The sequence below is a fragment of the Heteronotia binoei genome, chromosome 5 (genome assembly GCF_032191835.1).
Source record: "Heteronotia binoei isolate CCM8104 ecotype False Entrance Well chromosome 5, APGP_CSIRO_Hbin_v1, whole genome shotgun sequence".
Taxonomy (NCBI): Eukaryota; Metazoa; Chordata; class Lepidosauria; order Squamata; family Gekkonidae; genus Heteronotia; species Heteronotia binoei.
The window spans coordinates 81,495,393-81,521,472 of record NC_083227.1 but is presented as its reverse complement, the minus strand read 5'-3'; the positions used below and the strand labels follow the sequence as shown (position 1 = coordinate 81,521,472).

At 41.9% G+C, this 26,080-nt stretch overlaps 1 protein-coding gene across 2 annotated transcripts in view; it reads left to right on the top strand.

Annotated features, from left to right (window-relative positions):
- CHCHD6 (coiled-coil-helix-coiled-coil-helix domain containing 6) overlaps positions 1 to 26,080 on the top strand; it is a 366,636-nt gene that overhangs the window by 143,508 nt on the left and 197,048 nt on the right. For both annotated transcript variants that reach the window (XM_060239695.1, XM_060239694.1), the window contains one exon: positions 2,924 to 3,007. In XM_060239695.1, coding sequence (XP_060095678.1) covers positions 2,924 to 3,007 — 84 coding nt within the window. The remainder of the gene's footprint in view (positions 1 to 2,923; positions 3,008 to 26,080) is intronic.

Sequence of the window (26,080 nt, the reverse complement as noted above, 5' to 3'; positions counted from 1 at the left end):
AAGTCCAAACAATTCTTCTTCAGCACATATAGATGTAAAAACAAAAACAAAAAACCGAGCAGTCTCAACACAGAGCTGACTGGCTACACTTAACCATATTGAAAGCACAGACTAATTTGGTAGTTTAACGATATCATCTTTAGAATAAACATGAAGTATCATGAAGGCACAGACTAACTTGTTAGTTTTACAATATCATCATTAAAATAAACATATGCAACCAATATCTTTATCCTCAACAAGCTAAAAATAAAATATACTAGCTTGACTATCTCAGTATTGACAGTTTCTCAAGACAAACATACTAAGAGCAAATCTACCAGATTAAAAAATAGTTGTGTCTACCCTCTTAACAACTGATCCAAAATTAACTGTTTATTTATTTAACATTTTTTGCAAAATTTTTCCATCCTTAGAATCTCACTTGACTTTTTAAAATTGCATATCAGTTCTTATTAAAAATTCCATATTTAGTTACCCACAGAGGAAACAACAATTCAAAGACCCTTCTTCCTGAAAAATTTTCACATCTTGATTTTTGCTGCAAACTAGCTTATTAATTTAACAATATCATCATTAAAATAAGCATAAGAGGCAAATATCTTTATCTATTAAGTGCAAATCTACCTAGTTGCCAGATAATTATGTTGTCTACCTTCTTAGAAATATAGCCCAAAAATCTCACTTAGCCTTTTAAAATCATATATCTGTTCTTATTGTGAATTCCATATCCGACTGCCCACAAGATCTGCCCAGTTACAAGTTAAAATAACATTATCTGCCTTCTTAAAATTTAATCCAAATTAAGTATTTATTTACTTAAAATTCTTTTCAAAACTTTTCATTCCTTTAGCTCTTATATTCATATTACACTAGAAGAAACAACGTAACCCAAAAATTTCACTTTGCTTTTTAAAATCACATGTCGGTTTTTAAATCGCATGTCAGTTCTTGTTGAGAGTTCCATATCCGACTATCCACAGAGAGAGAGAGAGTTCAAAAATCCTTCTTCCTGAAGAATTTCCACATCTTGATTCTTTGGCTAAAATTCACCTTCTCGCTCCTTAATGCAATCCTCCCTCTCAGTAACAGTAGGAAGAATTCCACGCCATTTGTTCCACTCAGCAGAACTTCAATCAGTCTCAATTTCCGGTCTTGCTTTTTAACTGCGCCATAAGGCTCCATTTTGGTTTTCTTTTGTTCGTTTCCCAGCGGATCACTCTTCCCTTCCAGTTTGACGTCACTAGGATCTCTTTAACACTCTGCTCATGTAGATTTGAGATTTTGCTAGCTTTCAGCATCAAAGCTCCCATTTGTTTTTTAATCAACTCCTTTAATGAACCAAGATCCTGCTTCAGAGAACTTACGTTACATAATATGTCTTTTTTATAAAACATTTCACTTGGCAATGCCATTTTTCTCTGTCAGCAAACTCAGTCTATTAATCCAAGTTGAAAAGTAGCTCAAAGACCCAGTTAGTCCATCTTTCCAAATCTCCTCCAGCTGTGATTTTGAATGTTATCATTTCAGTTGTAGTCAGATGACAAAGACAGCTCTCTCTAGAATATGTCTCATTTTTGTTCAGACTATACTGCAGCCAAATAATAGCCTCTTTAACACATGCCCAATTATAATCCGGGTCGATTTGAGTATCTGTATTCCATCTAATTCAAAGTGTTGCCAATGCTTAAAGTTGCTCTTTAACTTTTCGAAGCCTCATTCATCGGAAAAGTAGGGGTATAATCGACTTCTTTCCCTTCCTTTTAGCTGACCCGCTTGTTATTATGTAAAACGACCCATTATCCAGTGGTATTGAAAGCACACTTACTTGTCTAGTAGAATTGCCGTGCTTGGGGTAGAGAAGCGATACATCAGAAGTTTATTGAAAGAAAAGAAAGCAAGCGTTCGGGCATTCACCTTTTTCTGCTGTATTAGCTATCATGGCGGTGAAGCTTTGGGGCATGCAAGAAGGACAGGAACAGCCACCGCTATGCCCTGGCTTCCTGCAAAAGTCCCATGCTGAAAGGAAACCCCTCCAGGGTCTCCTTATGGGGGTGCTGCGTCTGTGGCACCCCTTCAATCGCCTGATTCAGAGGGGCCGCAGGAGGACGATCCACGGAACCCTCTGAGCTCAAGGCGCCATAATCCAGAAGTCCACAAGACTAATTTCTAAATGGATGTTGCCTTGCTGCAGTTGTACCACTTGATAGAAGAAAATGGCATGTATATCAGCCTGTGTTTCAAGGGCTCAAGCTCAGGGAAACAAACTGTGAAAAATAACAAATGAACTAGAATAAAACAAGGCATTTGGATAGTTGTTCCTTTTTGTTCATATTGCAGTATTCAGGACAGGGAGCTGTATCCCTTTGTGCTGTTGTAATGTTGTCCCCAGCCCTGACCTGGATAGCCTAAGTTAGCTTGTCAGATCTTGGAAGCTAAGAATGGTTAATCCTAATCAGCATTTGGAAGGGAGATCACCAAGGAATATCAGGGTTGTGATGCAGAGGCAGGTAATGAGAAACCACCTCTGAACGTGTCTTGCCTTGAAAACCCTATGGGGTTGCCATAAGTTGGAGGCAACTTGATGGCAAAAAAAGAGGTATGGACCCCTTCCCACAGGAGAACTCCCTCATTCTTCTGCATGCATAGATCCATCCATTCTGCTTGGCAAAGTATAATCAGGAGAGTAGAGAGGTGTGAGCAGCACCAAGAGTCAGAACATTTCAGGTTGCTTACCTTGCTAGATTTGCCGCTTAAAAGGTTCATATGGAAAAGCGCTCTTACTGTTTCCTAGCCATTGTCTGGTGTGATATGGTTTACTCAGATTGCTTTCCACTTTCACCTGTCCTAATTCTCACTCTTTCTCTTGTCTCCCTTTTTGCCTTTTTATGGATTTAACCTTCTCTTTTGTATCTCCTCGCAGTCCCAGGAACTGCAGCGGAAGGAAGAAGAGCTGAAACAGAGGGATGCCTTCTATAAGGAACAGTTGGCCCGCATTGAGCAGAAGGTGAGGCTGCGTTGTCTCTTATTTACTGTGGCTGAATGCTAACTGAATCAGACGTCGATCTGAGTGGATCAGCCAGGAAGAGAAATGAGAACCATTGTGCTGAAGCCTGGAACTGTCAGCCCTTATTATGTGTCCCTAGGGCCCTCCTCCTATCACAGACTGTTAAAACTGCTTCACAATCTGAACCTTTTAAGCAGCTCACATTTAAAAGATAATTGGTTTTTAACTTGATGGTTTTTTATTAAAAAAATACTAGTTTACAATTCACAGTATTATTTGCCCTCCGCCCTCACTATGGAGTTTAGTTGAAAGCGAAGTTACCTCTTAAAAATTCTCTTTGTTTATTAAAAAAAAATCTGTGACTTGGGGAAAAAAAAACCTGTTCAAGCAATCCCAGATCATTCTATACATATGAATTAAAGTTGTTATTATTAATTTATCTCTGGGGATCAAAGTGTATCGCTCCAAACTACTGTCTGCTCCTATGCTAGATAAGCCTTTGAAATGAACATGATTTAAAGAGATATCATCAAGCATCCTTTCAGCCGAAAATGACCTTTGGAAATCCATTTAGGGATCTGAATATCTTCCTTGGATGTGGAAGTTACTTCTCTGTTTACTTGTTTACCGTGATGAGTTTTTAAAAATTGATAGGGTACAGAATTGGAACAACCATGCTGTTTCTTCAAAGCCTGTGTGTTCTTTTCAGTTCCTGGCTCTTAGCAGTAGCATTTTGTCATTAAAAAATCCCAATATGTGAAGAATAATATTCCACTACTGTAAAGCAGTTAAATCTCTTGACAGTTCATGTATTTGACTCTATATACATTTGAAAGGAAAAGGGCTCAACTCACTGGCTACCATTCTTTTGATAAGCGTGCTGCAAGCCAGATTGGAAGTATGAAATAGTGTCACTCTAGTGTAATACTAAGAACATATTCTGTCCCACTCTCTTGCCTTGTAGTGGCTTTGACTCTAGTCTGCTGAGCCAAGGCGTAGATGACAGCACAGCATAGGAGAGGGAAGAAGGGGTGCCATAAGCTTTTATCTGTGGCACCTGTGTCACAGATTGACCATCCATGACATAAAGTGAGATGGTTCCCCAAGGGACAGAAGAACTTGTGAATTGGATTTGGTGACCATAACATAGGAGGAAGGTAAGAGCAAGAACATAAAACTATGGCCTCAGCAGCAAGGATGATCTGGTAGCGTCTCTTCCTCTACCTCCAAACCAATGGGCCATGGGTTCTTGTTCATTTGCTATTGCTGCTAATTGCAATCATGGTCATGAGCCAGTTCACTATGCACACTTAACTACTTTTTTGTGTCTAATCAATTTTTAAAAAATGAACTATTAAAACTACCACCCAAAGTTGGTTACATTTAAATTCGATTTATGTTTAATAGGACTGTGCAATGTAATCTCAAGCAATCTACCAGTCATTGTTGTAATTATTTCAGTTGTCCATATGTTCACGGGCAAAGGGAATTTTCTATATATTTATTTATTGCAATTTTTTGGCCTCATATTGTTCTTCTTTATTTCTCTCTCTGTCTCTCAAGTTTTGTAATGTAGAAATGACTGGGGATATTTATATATGTATCAATTTCTCTTTTTAGGGTTACAGAGAAATAGTGTTCCTTACTGCCCTATATGTCTCAGAATCTTTGTTTATAATATATTTTCACTCTTACCCAGTTGTTGTATTCTTTGGCTTCCTTTGCCATTCTAGGCTTCCAGTCCTTTAAAAAAATTGAGCAAATCCACCAAACTCATTTAGGCTTACTTTTGAGTAAACATGAGTGGGACTGGGCTGTAAATAGGGGTTGTAATATTAACTGATAGATGGTTTGTTTGGAGGAGCTTTCTCTCTCTCTCGGCTTGACTTCGCGAACGAAGATTTAAGAAAGGTGCAGTAGTCCACGTCTGCTGCAGGTTCGCTGGTGGCTGACAAGACCAATGCAGGACAGGCAGGTCCGGCCACAGTGGCTGCAGGAAAAGTCTGATTTGGGGTTGGTGCTGTAGCAGTACGCTTCTTCCTCAATCTCCTTTTGTCCTCAAGACCAGCTATGCGTGCATTCTCAAAGGAAGAGACAGCATGGTGGATGGTGTGCCTCCATGCTTTGCGATCTGAGGCTAGGTCAGACCACTGGTGATGGTTAATGCGACAGGTACCAAGGGATTTCTTCAAGGAGTCTTTGTACCTCTTCATTGGTGCCCCTCTATTTCGATGGCCGGTGGAAAGTTCGCCATACAGGGCAATCTTGGGAAGGTGGTGGTTTTCCATCTTGGAGATATGCCCTGCCCAGCGCAGCTGCGTCTTCAGCAACAATGCCTCGATGCTTGTAACCTCCGCCCGCTTGAGGACTTCAGTGTTGGTCACAATGTCACTCCAGTGGATGTTGAGGATGGTGCGAAGGCAGCGCTGATGAAAGCGCTCAAGGAGTCGCAGGTGATGACGGTATAATACCCACGATTTGGAGCCATAGATGAGGGTTGTCATCACAACTGCTTTGTAAACATTGATCTTTGTGCCTTTTTTCAGATGCTTGTTGCTCCACACTCTTTTATGCAGTCGGCCAAATGCACGGTTTGCCTTTGCCAGTCTATTGTCAATCTCCTTGTCGATCTTGGCGTCTGAGGAGATGATGCACCCCAGGTAGCTGAACTGCTGGACTGTCTTCAAAACTGATTCGCCCACAGTGATGCAAGGAGGGTGATAATCTTCCTGGGGTGCAGGCTGGTGGAGAACTTCTGTCTTCTTCAGACTAACTTCTAGGCCGAATAGCTTGGCAGCCTCTGCAAAGCAGGACATCATATGCTGCAGAGCTGATACTGAGTAGGAGACAAGTGCAGCATCATCAGCAAACAGTAGCTATCGGATAAGTTTTTCCATTGTCTTGGAGTGGGCCTTTAGTCGCCTCAGGTTGAACAGGCTGCCATCAGTGCGATAGCGGATGTAGACACCATCATCATCATCTAAATCTACTGCGGCTCTTTGAAGCATCATGCTAAAGAAGATCGTAAAGAGAGTTGGCGCGAGAACACAGCCTTGCTTTACACCTGTGCCTATTGGGAAGGGCTCCGAGAGATCGTTGCAGTTTCTGACTTGGCCTCTCTGGTCTTCATGTAGCTGGATGACCATACTGAGGAACCTTGGGGGACATCCTAAACGTTCCAAGATTTGCCACAGGCCTTTCCTGCTAACGGTATCAAAAGCTTTGGTAAGGTCGACAAAAGTCACATATAGACCCTTGTTCTGTTCCCTTCATTTCTCTTGGAGCTGCCTGAGAACAAATACTATGTCTGTAATGCTCCTGTTAGCTCTGAAGCCACACTGGCTCTCTGGGAGGAGTTCTTCTGCAATGGTGGGCACCAGTGTGTTCAGGAGTATTCTAGCAAGGATTTTGCCTGCGATGGAGAGCAGGGCTATCCCCCAGTAGTTGGAGCAGTCTGACTTTTCCCCTTTGTTCTTATGTAGAGTAATGATAATTGCATCGCGAAAGTCCTGTGGTAGTTTGCCTTGTTCCCAGTAGGTGACAAGTACTTTGTGAAGTGTGCTATGTAGTACTGTGCCCCCATGCTTCCAGATCTCTGGTGGGATTCCATCAACTCCCGCTGCCTTGCCACTTTTCAGTTGCTTGATGGCTTTAACAGTCTCTTCTAGAGTGGGGATCTCATCCAACTCTGTTTTCACTGATTGAAGTGGGGTGAGGTGGATTGCTGAATCTTGAACTACGCGGTTGGCACTGAAGAGAACCTGAAAATACTCCGGTTCAGTATGGATGCCTTATCTGTGAGGAGCACTTGGCCGTCTGCACTACGCAAGGGACTCTGAGCCTGATATGATGGACCATATATTGCCTTCAGGGCTTCATAGAATCCTCTTAAATCACCAGTGTCTGCACACAGCTGGGTTCTCTCTGCAAGCTTGGTCCACCACTCGTTCTGAATGTCTCGAAGCTTGCGCTGGAGGTTGCTACATATAGCGCGAAAAGTTGCTTTTTTCCCGGGACAGGAGGGCTGAGCAAGATGTGCTTGGTAGGCAGATCTCTTTTTCGCCAGTAATTCTTGGATCTCTTGATTGTTCTCGTCAAACCAGTCCTTGTTCTTCCTTGTGGAGAACCCAAGGACTTCTTCAGAGGTCAACAGGATGGTAGTTTTTAGGTGTTCCCAGAGTGCTTCTGGAGAAGGATCTGTGAGGCAACTGGGGTCCTCAATTCTTGACTGGAGTTTTGCCTGGAAGGCGGCTTTAACTTCAGCTGACTGAAGGCTGCCAACCTGAAACTTCCTCCGGGGGATACCGCCTCTTCTGGGTGTAGATTTAAAGTGAAGACGGAGATTGCAGCGTACAAGACGATGATCCGTATGACATTCTGCACTGGGCACTACTCGGGTGTGTAAGACATTTCGAAAGTCTCTCTGGCGCACCAGAATGTAGTCAATAAGGTGCCAATGCTTGGACCGTGGGTGCATCCAGGTTGTCTTCAGACTGTTTTTTTGCTGGAAGATAGTGTTAGTAATGGTGAGCTGATGCTCCGTGCAAAATTCTAGCAGGAGGCGCTCGTTATCATTGCAGTTGCCAATGCCGTGTTTGCCAAGTACTCCTTTCTAGGCTTCCGAGTCTTTACCTACTCTGTCATTGAAGTCATCAAGGATGATCACCTTGTCCTCTGTAGGGGCCTTCCGTACGAGGTTGCGTAGATCAGCATAGAACTTGTTCTTTTCTGCAGGATCTGCTTGAAGGGTTGGGGCATACACACTAAAGAGGGTTGCATGCTGCTTGTTTTGAAGTGGGAGGCGCATAGACATGATGCGATCTGCGTGACCCGTTGGCAGGTTTTCGAGTTTAGAGGCAATGGAGTTCCTGATCATGAAGCCAATGCCAGAAATGCGGCTCTCAGCCTTTGACTTACCCGACCAGTAGAGGGTATAGCCAGCACTGTGTTCCTGACGACTACCTTCCTCAGGGAAACGGACCTCACTGAGAGCTGCTATGTCGATATTCAACCTGAGAAGTTCATGGGCAACTAGAGCAGAGCGTCGTTCAGGGCGACCACTGTCTACTGTGTCAAGCATGGTTCTGATGTTCCAACACGCAAGCTTTAGTCTTTGCACACTTTGTGAGGCAGGTGCATGCCTTTTCTTTGTTGTTATTTTTTGACCGCAAGTAAGGATGCCCGTTGACCGTGGCTAGCCAACTGGGGGGGAGGAGACGATCTTTGTTTAGGCCACCTTTTCTAGGCTCCTCTCCATACGGAGCAATCAGTGCTGTCCCTAAATAGGGCTGCTTGGTCGTTCAGGGTGCTGCCGAAAAATGCTTTCGTCTCCGGGTCAGCATCAGGCGACCAATACCCTGATCCACCTACATGCAGGATCGGGACTGCGGCTTCCAGTGGCATCTTCCACCTGCCGTTTTGCCCCTTGCCCATCGCTGCAGGACTTGGTATGTTGTGGGTTGTGGATGTGGATACCCTTCAGGCCTGTGCAGAGGAATTTTTAGGTGAAGCGCAGTGTGCACAGTACTGGCTCCACCCTTTCACCATGGGGTCATCTGCCATGGCCCAGTAAGCTGGGACGCCGGCAGCGAGTCCTCCAGGGGGTAGATGTTACATTAACGAGCTCTGTCTGCCCGGGCTTGATGTTAGAGTTTTCCTTCTCTTGGCTGGCAAGGTTGGTGAGCCCAACCTGCTCATTCGGTTATACCGCCGGACAATTCGGTCGCACCATGACGTGGCAAACTCTGTGAAAACGGGGGGGACCAGCGAGAAGGTGTTGCCACGGATGCAGTAATGTAGGAGAGGCCATTGCAGTGACCATCTGCCAGGCATAGCCAGACAGTGACCACGCAGCATTCACTCCCCAGGAAAGGAGAGGCGATGTATTGCGCATGCACTTTCCCTGGGGGGGGCAGGACACCCAGAGGGAGCCCCCCCCCTGGAGGAGCTTTAAGATGGTGGTAAAGCCCTTCAACCCCGTTATGTGTTGATTTTTTTACTCTCCCTTTCCCCCCAGTCTTGTGCACTATAGTAAGTCAATATTAAGGGTAGATTTTGTTTCCTCACTTTATAGCACTAGGTAGTGTTCTGACCCTTAAACACCAGCATTTTGCTGGTAAAAAAAAATAGAAGAATACTTCCTACTGTTATAGAATGCGCCTAGATTAGAGCTGAAGATGGAAGAGGCTGGGAGAGGAGAGAAATGTACTTGAAACGCTGTAATAAAGCTTAATTGTATTAGTTTTGAAAAAGATTTTCGATCTTCTCCATGGATAATTTTATTCCTATAATGGTTGGAAAGATGGAAAATGCAGCACTGAACAATCTTTTATATTAACTGTTGCTTTTATATAATTCTGCTTTCATTTGTTGAATACACACAGACCTTGACTCCCCCCCCCCCTTCTTTTTGGCTTCTGTAGTTACTGCTTTAGAAATTTTTAATCCATTTAGAAAAAATGAGGTTCAGTGGGAGATAAGGTGAGGGGTAAACTTATGAACAGCTGTTGTTTGGTTAGATTGTCACGGATGGATGTTCAAGAATTACAAAGCTAGACTCTTCGGGATGTTTGTGGGAGGCTGGGTGCGGGAAAAAGGCAAGATGGTGATTCACTTTGGAAATCAGAGGTCCAAATCATTGTTAAAGAGAACAGTCTTCTCTCTACCCCATATGTACTTTCCAGGGCAAAAGACGAAGGCCAGTTTTCCTTGCTTCTGATTATTAGGGGTGATCTGCTACAGATAATAATTTTTAATATTGTGTCTGCAGATCTGCTGTCATGGTACCCCTCTGCCCCACCCCACCTTTAAAGAAACATAACATATAGAGGGAGGAAGAGAGGGGGGGAGAGAGAGAGCAAACTGAGAAAAGTGTAGTAAGCCCTATTAACTCCATAGGATTTGCATTACCTGTCCATTACTCCCTCTTATATGGCAAACTGGAGAGGGACCCCCCTACACACATGCACATACACATTGAACAAGAGAGGAAAGAAACACAACAAAATTTAGGGAGCATGTTAATTTGGTCCCTTTGAGCAGGAGGCCTCTGTTTCTACAGGTTCCTATCACCTTAGTAGATATTTGACTGGAAGAAATATACAGACTCCAACGCAGTACTGATACAAATTGAACAGCTTAACAAAAGATACTATTGCATAATACATTTGGTGACCCAATCATAAGTCAAAAGACTATGGATGATCACAAAACGAACCATAAACTGCGATTCAGGCACAAATTGGGCAGATTCATGGTTTGTGAACCAATGGTTTGGAACCATGCCTCTCACAAACTGTCCCCAAACATTCCGAACCTCCTTTCCCTCAAAGCTCCAGCTGAGCCTGCAGGGATCTCCCTGCAGGATTGTCTGCTTTGCCGACTCTGCTGAGCTGCCCAGTTGAAACTGGCAATCTAGCGGAGCCTGTAGAAACAGTTGATCCTGTGGGGAGAGCTCTCCCCACACGACCAAGTTTGTTATGACTGCAGGAGGGAGGAGGAGGTATTTAAATGCCACCTCCTCCCTTCTCCAGCCCAAGAGCTCTCCATTGTATCCTATGGGACCACGGGATACAATGGAGAGATTGGCTCGTGGCTGTGGCAGGACACTAGAGAAGGGGTTTAAACTTTAAACCCCTTCTTTGGGGTTGTGCTGCAGCAATGGCACGATCTCTCCTTTGTATCTTATGAGCCCATAGGATACAGTGGAGAGTTTTGGGGAGCTCTTGGACTGGAAAAAGGAGAGGGTGGCATTTAAATGCATCCCCCTCCCTCCCCCAGCCATAACGAACAACAAATCCCCAAACCACAAATTGTTTGGGGATTCATAGTTTTGTTTGGTTAATTCATTTGGTTCGTGAAATCAGACAAACCATGAAACAAAACAAACCACCCTTTCCCCCAGTTCGTGCTCATCCCTAGTCAAAAGAGAGGCTGCAACCAAAGAGGATGGACTAGAAAACATTCTTAAGTGTAAGGAAGTGTCACTAGAGACCAAAATCAAGGTAAATCTTACTATGGTACTCCCATTACTATGAATGGATACGAATGTTGGACAGTGGAGAAAGCTGATGGAATTGATTCATCTGAAATTTGGTGTTGGAGGAGAATTTTATGGCTATCACAGACCACCAAGAAGATCAATAAGTGGGATCTAGATCAAACCAACCTTGAATTTTCTCTAGATGCTGAAATGATTAAACTGAGACTGTTGTACTTTGGTCACATCATGAGAAGACAAGAGTCACTGGAAAAGACAAGCATGCTAAGAAAGGTTGAAGGCAGTAAGAAAAGAGAAGACCCACATGAGGTGGATCAACTCATCAAATGAAGCCATGGTCCTCAGTTTGTAAGACTTAGGCAAGGCTGTTAAGATAGGAGATTTTGAAGGTCATTAACCCATAAGGTTGCTGTAGGTCAGAAGAAGCTTGATTGCACATGACACACACATGTGGCATAATATATTATAAAAGCAAATAATAGATGCATGACACATGAATACATAAGAAAAGGCATGGAAAACCATCAGGAAAATGTATATGACTACAACAAATAATGGGGGGATACATAAACAGGCATTGCACAAACATGAGCAAATAAAACATGAATCTCCAGTATAGTTCTAAACCAGTCCCCAGTAGAGTTTGCACTTGGTAGTAGAGAGATGAAGCATAAACCGCTGAGTACTATTAACATTCCTGAAGCAAAAGGTTGCAAACATGGGAGTGGGCTTAGTGCATGTCTCTGTCTATCTGATGAAGGATGGCCATTCAGACTCTGCCCCAGACCATCTGACCAGAGCACTGGAAGCAGTGGCTGGTTGGTTACAACTGAGCCAGCTGAAGCTTAATCCAACTAAGACGGAGGTCCTGTACATGAGTCATGGGGTTAGATCAGGCATCTGACTTCCCACCCTGGCTGGCACATCTATTGTGCCAGCTCAGAAGGTGAGGAGTTTGGGTGAGATACTGGATGCCACCCTTTCTTTTTTTATGTTAAAACAATTTTTATTTAGTAACATATGGTAACAATATCTTATTCCTGCATCATTAATAACTTCTTTTTATCTATTCCATATATTACTTTCTAACCACCCCTCCCCCCCCGTTACTTGACCCCTGCTGGTGTTATTTACTTATAATACTAATATTAAAAGGTACCCTTAACTAATAAAAACAAAAATTTACATTCTTCTTCCTTCTAAGGCTTAATCATTATCAAAAATTGTCCAATGTGCTTTTATTTTCCACTCTTTTTCTACATATCTTCTGAACTTTTTCCACTCCATCTTAAAAATTTCTAAGTCATAGTCTCTTAAAATTCTTGTTAATTTGTCCATTTCACTCCATGTCATAACTTTTACAATCCAATCCCATTTATCTGGTATTTTTTCTTGCTTCCACAACTGCGCATATAATGTCCTAGCAGCTGAAAGCAAGTACCAAATTATAGTTCTATCTTCTTTTGGAAATTTTTCCATTTGTAATCCCAACAGAAAAGTCTCTGCAATTTTCTTAAATTCATATCCCAAGATCCTAGAAATTTCTTGTTGAATCATTTGCCAATATTTTGCGCTTTCACAAGTCCACCACATATGGTAGAAAGAACCTTCGTGTTTTTTACATTTCCAACATCTGTCTGGCATCTTATTGTTCATCTTTGCCAACTTTTTAGGAGTCATATACCATCTATACATCATTTTAAAACAGTTCTCTTTAATACTATGACATGTCAAAAGCTTCATAGAGTTCTTCCACAAATATTCCCAAGTTTCCATCTGTATTTCTTTATTTACATTAATTGCCCACTTAATCATTTGAGATTTCACTACTTCATCTTCTGTAGACCAGTTTAAAAGTAATTTATATACTTTTGAAATTAATTTTTCATTGTCTCCAAGCAGAACTTTTTCCATTTCTGTTTGCTCTTTTCTTATTCTCTCCGTTTTAATATCATTATCCACCAAGGTCTTTATTTGTTGCATTTGAAACCAATCATATTTATTATTCAGCTCTTCAGCAGTTTTCAGTTCTATTTTGCCACTTTGTATTTTTAATAGTTGATTATATGACAACCATTTTTCTTCACCCATCTCAGCTGTTATTTTTATCACTTATGCTGGCACTATCCATAACGGTTTTCTCTCATCTCCGTATTTCTTATATTTCATCCATGTATTTAGCAAATTATTTCTTATATAATAGTGAGAGAAAAAAACATCCATCTTTTTTCCCCATAATACATATAAGCATGCCAGACAAATTTATTTACATGACCTTCCAACGCTAAGAGTTTTTTGTTTAACAGCATCATCCATTCTTTTATCCACACTAAACAAACTGCTTCGTGATATAATTTTAAATCTCTCTCTTTTGCATCTGTTAAAATTTTCTTTTTAATCCTTCCCAGCCCACACAAACTCTGAAATTTTTCTTTGCCATCTATTAAATTGTTTACTGTCTTTCACAATCAGGATAGTTTGAAACAAATACATTATTCTTGGTAGAATATTCATTTTAATTGCAGCTATTCTGCCCAGCAATGACAAATTAAGTTTATTCCATTTTAACATATCTTCATCCATTTTACGCCATAGCTTCTCATAATTATTTTTGAACAAATCAATATTCTTCATTGTTATCCCCACACCCAAATATTTTACCTTAGAGTTAACTTCACAACCCGTTAGCCTCTGCAATTCCTTATGTTTATTTACTTGCATATTTTTACATAGAAGTTTTGATTTTTCTTTATTAATACAAAGTCCCGCCAATTCCCCATATTCTTGTATTTTAGCTAACAACAAAAGTGTGACTTGTATGGGATTTTCATTTATAAACATGATATCATCTGCAAATGCTCTATATTTGTAAGTAAATCCTTTTACTTCTAATCCTTCTATTTTTTTTATCTTCTTGGATTTGCATCAGTAAGATTTCAAGAGCCATTGTAAACAACAGTGGGGAAAGCGGACAGCCTTGTCTTATACCTTTGCTAATTATCATGTATTCTGTAAGATCTGCATTGATACATAGCCTTGCTCGTTGTTCAGTATATATTGCTTTTATCATCCTTATAAAGTTTTCCCCAACTCCATTTTCTCTATTACTGCAAACATAAAGTCCCAATGTCCTCTGCGCCCCCGCCTTAAGCCGTCTCCCTGGTTTAACCAGGATTTGCGGCATTTGAAGCGGGACCTCAGACGACTAGAGAGGCAATGGCGGCGTACTCGAGACGAAGCGACCCGAACATCTTATAGAGAGAGTTTGAAGACCTATGAGATGGCAATCAAATCCGCAAAGAAGACATACTTTGCGGCTAAGATTGCGTCCGCAACTTCGCGCCCGGCACAATTGTTTGATATAATTCGAGATCTTACTACGCTGCCCCAGGGCAGACCAAATTCTATTGAATTGGAGATAGGCTGTGAGGCTTTTGCGAACTATTTTGCGGATAAAATCGCATCCCTCCGCCTCGACCTCCCCGTCAATTTTGAGACAGTTAATGCAACCGAGGCCCCGAGCATGTCTTCGGATCATATTCTGGACGGTTTCAGCCCCCTCAGCCTGGATGAAGTCGACAGGATTCTCTTATCTGCCCGCTCAACAACTTGTAAATTGGACCCATGCCCTTCCTCGCTTATTAAATCTTGCCAGAGGGATCTCAGATATCCTGTACGGGATATCATAAACAGATCCCTGACGGAAGGGCTTTTTCCAGCGCCGCTTAAAGAGGCTGTGGTCCGTCCCCTCCTAAAAAAACCATCTTTAGACCCGGCCCAATTGGCACACTATAGGCCGGTCTCAAATTTGCCCTTTCTGGGCAAACTTATTGAGAGGGCAGTGGCGAGGCAGCTACAGACTTTCCTGGAGGACGCTTCCATCCTTGACCCACTTCAGTCCGGCTTTCGCCCGGGCCATGGGACGGAGACGGTGTTGGTTGCCCTGGTAGATGACCTTCAACGGCATCTGGATCGGGGTGGCTCGGCAGTGCTGATGTTGTTGGACCTATCGGCGGCGTTCGATACGGTTGATCATCGGCTACTGACTTGCCGCCTCGCCGACACGGGGGATTCAGGGGCTGGCCTTGCAGTGGCTTTCCTCTTTCCTTGAAGGTCAGGGACAAAGGGTCGTGATTGGGGGGGAGCTATCCCGGAGGCGCACACTTAACTGTGGAGTGCCCCAGGGAGCGGTTCTCTCCCTGATGTTATTTAACATCTATATGCGACCTCTTGCCCAGATTGCCCAAAGGTATGGGCTGGGGTGTCACCAGTATGCTGATGACACCCAGCTCTATCTACTTATGGACGGCCGACCGGTCTGCGCCCCAGAAAATCTGGATCGGGCACTACAGGCCGTGGCTGAGTGGCTCAGACTGAGTGGACTGAGACTGAATCCTGCGAAGACAGAGGTCCTTTGTTTGGGTCGTCGAGGACCAGGGGGGGGGAAATCCCCCTGCCAGCTTTTGACGGTGCGCTGCTGACGGCGGCAGACAGGGTCAAGAGCCTGGGGGTGCTACTGGAGCCGTCCCTAAAGATGGAGGCTCAGATAGCAACCACTGCCAAGTCCGCATTTTTTCATCTTAGACGGGCAAGGCAGTTGGCTCCCTTCCTGGACCGCGACGACCTAGCAACAGTGATCCATGCTACGGTCACCTCGAGGTTGGATTACTGCAATGCCCTCTACATGGGGCTGCCCCTGTGCCGGACCCGGAATTTGCAGCTGGTGCAGAATGCCACAGTCCGGCTGTTATTGGGCCTCCCAAGGTGGGGGCACATTCGGCCGGGTCTCCGGGCTCTAACTGGCTCCCAATAACATACCGGGTCCGGTACAAGGTGCTGGTCATTACCTTTAAAGCCCTATATGGCCTGGGACCTGCCTACCTGAAGGACCGTCTCTCCCCACACGTTCCCCAGAGAGTACTGAGGTCTGGGACTCAAAACCTTCTCACCATCCCCGGGCCTAAGGAAGTCCGTCTCAAGACAACCAGAGACAGGGCCTTTTCCACAATGGCCCCTACATGGTGGAACCAGCTGCCGGAAGAGGTGAGGGCCCTGCGGGACCTTGCTCAGTTCCGCAGGGCCTGTAAGACAGCCCTCTTCCGGTTAGCCTACGCCTGACTGGGAAATAAATGTAGCTTATTAGACTTCTGTGACTCATACGGTATAGATTTAATGTTAAAATTTTAAGGTTTTTAGGTTTTTAAATGTTTTAACTTTTAAATGTAATAATTCTGAACTCTGTTTTATTGTTTTATTGTTTGCTGTGAGCCGCCCTGAGCCATTTTGTGGGAAGGGCGGGATATAAGTTATAGAATAAATAATATAGAATAAATAAATGTAAATTATCAAATGCTTTCTCTGCATCCGCAAAGAATAATGCTACTTTCTTTTCTGGATGTCTTTCATAATATTCTACAGTATTTACAACAGTTCTAAGATTGTCTGTTATTTGCCTTTTGGGAAGAAACCCCGCTTGATCTTCCTTTATAAAATTTGTCAAATGTTGTTTAAGCCGTTCTGCCAAGATTCTTGTATATATTTTATAGTCATTATTTAATAGTGAGATTGGTCTATAATTTTTTACATTCATGACATCTCTATCTTCCTTTGGAATCAACGAAATAACAGCTTCCTTCCATGTATTTGGTATTTTCCCTTTATTCTTATCATGTTCATCAATTTCTGAAGTTTTGGTATTAACTCCTCTTTGAAGGTTTAAAAAAAATTAGCTGTATATCCATCTGGCCCAGGTGCTTTTCCATTTTTCATTGCATTAATTGCTGCTTCAATTTCTATTTTTTCAATTGGATCAAAGAAAAAGAAGAAGATATTGGATTTATATCCCGCCCTCTACTCCGAAGAGTCTCAGAGCGGCTCACAATCTCCTTTACCTTCCTCCCCCACAACAGACACCCTGTGAGGTGGGCTGGAGAGGGCTCTCACAGCAGCTGCCCTTTCAAGGACAACCTCTGCCAGGGCTATGGCTGACCCAAGGCCATGCTAGCAGGTGCAAGTAGAGGAGTGGGGAATCAAACCCGGTTCTCCCAGATAAGAGTCCGCACACTTAACCACTACACCAAACTGGCTCTCCATCATTCAAAACTTTCCCCATATTTTCTGTTAAGGGTGCTATTTTAATCTTTTGTAAATACTCTTCCATCTTTTCTTTCTTTATTTTAACACCCTTAAATAATTTGGCATAATACTTAAAGAATTCTCTTTTTATTCCTTCTTGATCTACCACCTCTCTTCCATCCACCATAATTTTATTAATACTTTTACTTTCTCTCTTTTTCTTCAGTTGCCAGGCCAAATATTTTCCAGGTTTATTTGCTCCCTCGAAAGATTTCTGCTGCAATCTTTTCAGATTCCATTCCAGTTCTTTATTTAACAAATGTCTCATTTGTGTTTGTAATATTGTAATCTCCCTCATAATTTTCTTTTTCCCTGGCCTTTTTCTCAGTTCCCCTTCCTTTTTCTTTATTTCGTTTTGAATGTCCAGCATCTGTTTTTCTTTTGCCCTCTTGTCTTTATTATTCAATGTAATCAATATTCCTCTCATTACTACTTTATAAGCATCCCACACTGTCTGAAATTCTATATCTTCTTTATTGTTTATTTAGAAGAAAGCTTTAGTTTCATTTTCTAGAGATGTTACTATTTCTTTATTCTGTAGTAAATCTTCATTCAATCTCCATCTTCTTAACTTTTTAGACAATTTTGTAATTCACATTATTGGGTTATGATCAGCCCCTATTTTAGGTAAAATCTCTATTTTTTTTGTTATAAAGCCTAAATCTTTAGTGCCCCACAACATGTCAATTCTGGAAAAAAGTTTTCTGTCTTGCTGAAAAAAAGGTATAGTCCCGCACTTCAGGATTAAATTTCCTCCATATATCCTCCAAGTTTTCTTGTTTGACCAATTCAAAAAAAGACTTTGGCAATTTTTCTTCCTTATTATTCCGCCCCCCCAGACCTATCCAGTGTGTTCTTAATTGTTCCATTAAAGTCCCCCATTATTAAAACTTGATCATATGTCACTTCATCAAATTGTTGTATAATGTCTTTTTAAAAAGCATCCTTTGCACCATTTGGTGCATACAGTCCCAATAACAATGTTTTTTGTGCATTTAATATTATTTCTACCTCTACAAATCTTCCATCTTTATCTTTAAACACTAATTTTGGGTCCAATTCTTGTTTAATATAAAAAATCACTCCCCTTTTCTTCTGTTCAGCCAATGAATGAAATTCTAGTCCCAATTGCTTATTCCATAAAAATTTGTAATCCTTTTGTTTGATATGTACTTCTTGTAAACCAGCTATATTACAATTTTGCTTTTTAATCCAATGAAACGTTGCCTTTCTTTTTTGTGGTGAATTTAGTTCGTTTACATTCCAAGATAATAATTTGTAATCCATCATGGTGCAAATTCTTTATGTTCTTCATAAAATCTACGCAATTTCTGTGTGCTTGTAATTGTAATCCTTTTCCCTTGTAGCTCAAAGCTCAAACCTTCAGGTATTATCCATCTATACCTCATTTCATTGTCCCGTAATTTTTCTGTCAATTTCTTATATGCTCTTCTGTCATTTATCACTTGTCTTGGCAACTTCATAATTCTTACTCTGCTGCCTCCCACTATCAATGTCTTTTCAAAGTTTTTAGTCATGATTTTTCCCACCATTTCTTTTGTCATATATCTTATAACCACATCTCTTGGTAGATTATTTTTTTTGGCATATAGTGAGTTCACTCTATACATATAGTCATACATATTTCTAGTCCCTTCAGGATCTTCCTCCAAAAATTCTGCAATTATTTTTATTATATATTCTTTCAAATCAGTTTCTTCATCCTCAGGTACTCCTCTCAGACGTATCTGGGTCTCCATCAATTTGCAGTCATGAATTGCCACTTTTTCTTGTATTTTTAACAAGGTGGAATCATGTATTTTCACTCTCTCTTCCACCTCTTGCACTTTTTTTGATGTCACCACAGTCTCATTTCTGAGATCCTCTATATCTTTTTTTAGCTCTTCAATATCTTTTCTAATTTCTTTTTTGGAAGCAGTTATCTCCTTCATCCTTTTCATTATCCTGGATTCCATTGAATCTAATTGGTCCTGCATTTTCTCCAGTGAAGCAGTCCTTGCACAGGTTTGCTTGTGGTCTGACATGTAAAAACACTGAAAATTTTGACCTCACCAAATTAAATGTCAACTATCAGATTTAAAAGAGTGAGGCTTGCTCTTTTCAATAAGCCTAATTTCGCTGTCCTCAAAGCCTCCTGGGCACAGATATTAATTTTTGAAGTTTTTATTTTTTCCAAAATGGTGGTCGCGACTTTCTGCCTCACTTTAATTTTTTTTCCTTTTTCCTCTAGAGGCTTCTAAAATGGTTATTGACAGTAATGTCCAATAGTATTTACCTTATAATTGTCACCTCTGTCGGCTCCACCAATTTTTAATATCCCGAATACTTTAAAAAATTATTTAAATTTTAGCCTCCTAGCAATGGCCGCCAATGTTTTTCTATGATATTATAGTCCTAGAGTAGGCTTCAATGATTTCCCTTTTCCATCCAATACTTCCTGCTTTGCTTTCCACCAAATCCTGTTTTCGTTGGTAGAGAGATCTCACGATACTTGACGTATTTCCTGTGTTGGCTGTGGGAGCTGCAAATCTATGACAATGGGGCTTTTTCTCCAAAACCGCAAGTAGACAAAACAATAAATTCCTTTCCACTTTTTAGCACTGTCCTTTAAACTTACAAAGTCCAAATTTCGCCCCTTCTTTTCTTCTTCTTCCAAGCTTTCTAGATTTCAATTTCCCACCTTCTGATTTTATTTTGTTTAACTTTAATTAGTCCCGGAATGAAAGATAGCAATTTGTACCTTTTCTGTAGTTATCCAGATCAACACCGGTCTTGTATAGCTTTAGATGTTTAGCAGTATCAAAGAAGATTAGGATCCTGTCGAGCTTATGTCAAATAAATGACTCTGGAAACTTCTGCAGATTATGAAAATGCAACTCGTCCCCGGAGACCCCTCAAAGGGGCCCTCCCCCGGGACTCCCTTTTAGCCAAGGTAAATCTCCTCAAAGTTTCCTGTGCATATCTTGGACTGATCTCTGACTGAGAAAAGTAGGCAGTACGCATTACATTGCCTTCCACTACCCCGAACAGAAGTTCCAGCCTGCTTCCCTTCTGAGAAGCAGTTCAGCTCGGCATTTTCCAACCCCAGAAGTCTCCGGATGCCACCCTTTCTTTGGAGGTCCAGGTCACAGCTGTTGCACAATCTGCCTTTCACCATCTTCGGCAGGTCAAACAACTAGCGCCCTATCTGGTTCCTCAGGACTTAGCTACAGTGATCCATGCACTGTAACTCACTCTACGCAGACTTGCCCTTGAAATTGATCCAGAAACTCCAGCTGGTGTAGAATGCAGCGGCATGATTGCTGATTGGATTGCCTTTACGGGCAAGCAGTTTGCACTGGTTACTAATTTTAGTACTGGATCTTCTTCAAGGTTTTAGTATTGACGTTTAAAATCTTGTGTGGCCCAGCATACCTGTGGGACCGTCTCTCTCCATATGAGCCCAGAAGGCCATTACAATCGGCCAGTCACCATCTTCTGACCATCCCTGGCCCAAAGGATGTCCGGTTTGCCTCGACCAGGGCCAGGGCTTTCTTGGCCCTGGCCCCGATCTGGTGGAATCAACTCTCTATGGAGATTTGGGCCCTTCCGGATTTGTTACCATTCTGAAGGGCCTGTAAAATGGAGCTGTTCCAACAGGCTTATGGCTGAGGTGAGAGGGCATCCTCATCATCTTATTATACCACCTAATTGGCCTCCCAGCAATGATTGCCAGCTGACGGGGCCGATACTGCTGATATTTTTGGGCAATCTAAGTTGCCTACAATAATTATGCCTTATGTGCTTACACCATCCAGACCATCCTAAATTAATTCTGATCTGTTGTTTTAATTGTTTAATTGTACTGATGTTTTATTGTTGGTTTTAATGGTTTTATTATGTTGGAATCCGCCCTGAGCCCTCATGGGAAAGGGCAGAATATTAATTTACAGAAATAAACAAATAAAAATGTCAGCCAGTCTGAATGTTAAACTGGCGCTCTATAACCCTCCTGCCTTCAGTTTTCTAGCAAGCAAACTGATGCAGTTTCATAGCTATCTGTCCAAGGATCTAGGAAGGTTGAAGAGACAGAACTGTCACAGGCTTGTGAGTCTCTCAGATTCCTGAGACTTAGGAAGATGGAGGGTAGGGGTGGGCTTTAGGAGGCATCAAGACTATTACTTACCCAAAAGAAAAGCCTGTTCCCAAGCCTACCTTCCTCCTGGACTATTTCCCTTGGGCAAGGGTAGTACTATTGTGGCACCCCACTCCTCAGAGAGACAGAGGCATGGACTTAATTTTCCCCTCATTCACTGTTCACTCTGGCACCTATGGGACTTCAAAACCCAATATCTGTAACATCTTCCAGTAAACAATATGCTGGTCTGCATCAGATCTCGGAAGCTAAGCAGGGTCGACACTGGCAAGTACTTGGATGGGAGACCTCATTGGAATACCAGGAGTTGGGAGGTTGGGGCAGCTTTATTCAGCCACCTACCTGAATATCCTCTAGGTCCCCAGTAGGAGTCAGTCACCAGTGGTTGCCATGACTTCCAAATGCAGACACACAACAATCATGCATGCACATATAAATACAAAAATACCACCCACCCACCCCCCCCCCCAAAAAAAAATCCCACTCCAACAACCCCAAAACAATATGCTGGTCAGATCTCTTCGTATTGATCATGAGACTGGTCATCTTGTTGGTCCGACTTGCACCTGTGCCTTGGGGACTTTGTACTTTCTCATCAATCAGCAGTGCATTCTGGTCACTTCTAATGAACAATTTCAGCCTGGGGTTCAAGGAAAAGTACACCTGTATAGCACAATTGTGCATGCAAGTGGTCAAGTGAACCCTTCCCTTTATCTGTGAAGTCCAGCCCTGTGCAATCCGATTCTTGTGGCATCTCAACAACTGCTTATCTTAACTCGGATGGCAAAGTGAATATTCCAGTTGGTACCAATTTCCAGGCTCCTTCTACTGAATCCACAGATTCTTTCAAAGCCATTGGAATAATCATACAAAGTAAAATTTAAAAATCCAAGAGTCCATGTTTCTCACCCCATAGTATCATTCAGGCCCCAATACAGTTGGAGGTCACCTGGTGGGAGATGTCTTCTGTTGTAGAAATCAATTTGGAGAACTATAGACAAGCTGCCCCATCCGCTGAATGAATGCTTTTTGACAGTATTAAGAGGTGTTTTACCAGTGTTTACGAATACTTGTGATTAGGTGTAGTGGTTAAGTGTGCGGACTCTTATCTGGGAGAACCGGGCTTGATTCCCCACTCCTCCACTTGCACCTGCTAGCATGGCCCTAGGCCAGCCATAGCTCTGGCAGAGGTTGTCCTTGAAAGGGCAGCTGCTGTGAGAGCCCTCTGCAGCCCCACCCACCTCACAGGGTGTCTGTTGTGGGGGAGGAAGGTAAAGGAGATTGTGAGCCGTTCTAAGACTCTTCAGAGTGGAGGGCGGGATATAAATCCAATATCTTCTTCTTCTCACTGAATGAACAGCAGTCACCTGGTGCTGTATTGTTGTAGTCTGCAAAAACCACAATTTCTGATGGCAAATTACACAGAATCAGGAGTTTAAATCTATTTTGTTCAAAGATGGAGGCTGTAACAAGTCCAATTCAGGTCCAGAAATGTACTGGATTAGCAAAGCATAGCTAGAATCCTCTATAGGAATCCAGATGCTTTTACTTTAATCATTTACTTAACTAGGAAACAGCAGATACTCACTAGCTAAGATGTCAGGTAAATCAAAGGGTTAAAGTGAGCCATTTTGGATTCCTAGAGAGCCTATTAGTTATTTTTGATGCAACTGAGATTTATGCTATAGACTTGTGCCATTGTGCCAGCTGCTCCCCTACTGATGCTTGAAAACAAACTGATGCAGGATGCTTGGCATTTCAAGCCGCCAAGCTATACTTGACTTGGAAATCAGTTTACTTGGTTTGGATCTGTCAGACCCACAAACTGCTAAAGAGAAATTGCTGAAGAGAATGATATTAGGTAAATCTAAATTTAATTAACAATGCCAGTGTGACGACCAAACAGGCTAATTATTACCTAGAAATTTTGTGCCCCTGCTTCCTTCCTCTGGGCAGCCCCCCACATATGTCAAATGTGCATTGTTACTGGAGTTAACTAGTTACTTCTTCTTTTTTGGCAGTGTGATTGGAATGGTATGTTTGACCAGGGTAAGAAATAAAGTCACCAGAGCTGTTTCCTTACACTTTTTAATTAATTTATAACAATTAAAATATTTTTCTGCGCATTTCTTCCTAGCTCAAGGTGGCTATACTTGGAAATTGGTTTACTCGGTTTGGATCTGTCAGACCCACAAACGGCTAAAGAGAAATTGCTGAAGAGAATGATATTAGGTAAATCTAAATTTAATTAACAATGCCAGTGTGACAACCAAACAGGCTAATTACTACCTAGAAACAGCAACTATCAAATAATAAAGTAGATTGCCTGAAAGCATTCAGAGTTTGATGTTGAAATGAAAAGAAAGATATATATTAAAAGTAATTAATTAATCTGCAGAGAGGAAAGTATACTGCTTATAGGTTAAAAAGTACTTATCAATTTTGAAAGAAGCAGCTGAGAGTGTGGATTATAAATAATATAAATAAAGATGCAGTATCTGGTGAGGAACTAAATTATTTACCATGTGACAGTTACACACAGGTAACATATAATAATAATATAAAATACATAACCAAGTTGATACAAAAGGAGTACAGACCAACTGGGGATTCCTCCTAAATATTAATATCTAAATTTTAAGTCCCCTCAATCGCAGCTTGGGAGAGTTCAAAGAGCTCCGTCATATCACCTTGGAAAGCACAATGCTCACATTCCTGTGACAAATGGAAAATAGTTTGGCGGGCTGCATTACAGTTGCATTCAGGTCCTGATATTTTGCCCCATTTAAACAACAGGTCTGCACAACTGACAGAGACTGTTTGTGTTCTGGTAGCCTTCTTCCATACTTTATGTGACAAGTCAAGTCCTGTGGGCCTTTTGTTGGTGTTTATCAGGTTATCGGGTGGAACTGCCATGTCTTTGTGGATGGGCAACTTTCGATTACAGTTACCTTTCTGTATTCACAAAGAGCATCTTGTCTTAGTAGATGGGGGGGAGCGATGTGGCACTGATCGGAGTTGGTTTAATACATCCGCTGATGGTTCTCATTGTTGTATTGAGTTGGACATCAAGTTTGTGGACATGGAGGCTGCTGAGCCACATTAATTCCCCACTCCTCCACTTGCACCTGCTGGAATGGCCTTGGGTTAGCCATAGCTCTGGCAGAGGTTGTCCTTGAAAGGGTAGCTGCTGTGAGAGCCCTCTCAGCCCCACCCACCTCATAGGGTGTCTGTTGTGGGGGGAACAGATATAGGAGATTGTAAGTCGCTCTGAGTCTCTGATTCAGAGAGAAGGGCGGGGTATAAATCTGCAATTCTTCTCTTCTTAAAGCACCATATTCCACTGCTGTGGAATTTCTGCAGTACTGTACAACAATCCCAAAGGTGAGAATCTAAGTGTTATAGCAGGTACACCCCAAGTTGTACCACATAATTTTTTTTTTTAGAATGTTGTTTCTGTTGGGTTTTCTGATGCAATTTCACTTCCTGTTGTCATGAGTTAATTAAATGTTTGTATATGCATGCTGATGTTTAGCCAGTGAGAGGTATAGCCAATGAGAATGTCTGCACGTAGTTCCCACCAAGGCTGGGTGTCAATATGCATAGTGACCGTTCAGGGAGAGCCCTAATAGGCTAATCCATATGTTTGAGTGGTGGTCTGAGGGGAAAACATTTGGTCAGTTTATTGCCCTTTGTGTTCAACCCTTAGATCTCCATGCAGTTTGAGTTTGGACTCCTGAGAGTCGAGATGTAGTCTAGAAGTTAGAAAGGAAAATGAACCCTTATTTTGTTTTCTAGAAATCCCAGTCACCCTTTTCCTCATAGAAAAGTAAACTACTTTTATTCTTAAGCTAAAATGTGTGCCTGGCTTGTTTATTGGTGGTTCTCTCCAAGCAATTCTGCTAAAAGTATTTGTAAACCCTATCAGTTTCATGTGTGTATTTTCGCTGCTACATTGATAAGTAGATAATTTGTACAGATGGTGCGTTGTCCTTTTTAAAGAAACAGACTTTTCTGGGGGAGAGAAACTTTAGAGTTGCTGTAGATCTGATGACTCTACTTAAAAGATCTTAGATAGCACATGCTGGGAAACACTTTTCTGTGCTAGAAAGCTGCTGTTAGAGCGGACAGTACAAAGCCAGATAGACCAGTGGTCATTTCTGTATGAAATAGTTTAATATCTCCATGTCTGACTTGTGGCATCCAGATGGGTGAGTGTTACCCATTCCACAGTCAAGTAGCAGCTGCTTCAGACTGATCTGTTCCAATGAAAACCTGTACATCTTTTCATTTTCACTTACATTCTTCTAGATAGTTTCTCAGAGAAGCACATTGATTTGGGGCAGGTAGTAAAACACTGTGATGTCATCTTAATATTTTTATTTGTATTTTAAAATGGCCATTGTGCCTCTAGAGGATAGGGGAAGAAAAGAATGAAAAAAGTAAGTAATGGTTTGGCTAGTCAAGCATGAAGTTGCTATATTGCCTATACTTATTGCTTATTCAAGTGATCCAGTTATTATAGACTTAGATGGGACTAAGATGCCTACTGAATGCATGACTAGCAGCAGTTCAATATTTGGGCACCACTTTGATGTCCAGATGGGAAGAGGTTTTTTTTTTACCTGCTGCATTTTGGTTGTCATACAGGTATTAAAGACAGAAGTGTTGTGCTGTGGGGGGAATTGGCGACCCAAATACTGAGGGGTGAGGGGATATATTGCTTTTTGGATGGCCCTGTTCAGTGATTGCCAGGAAGACAACTGGCAGATTTACAGTTTTC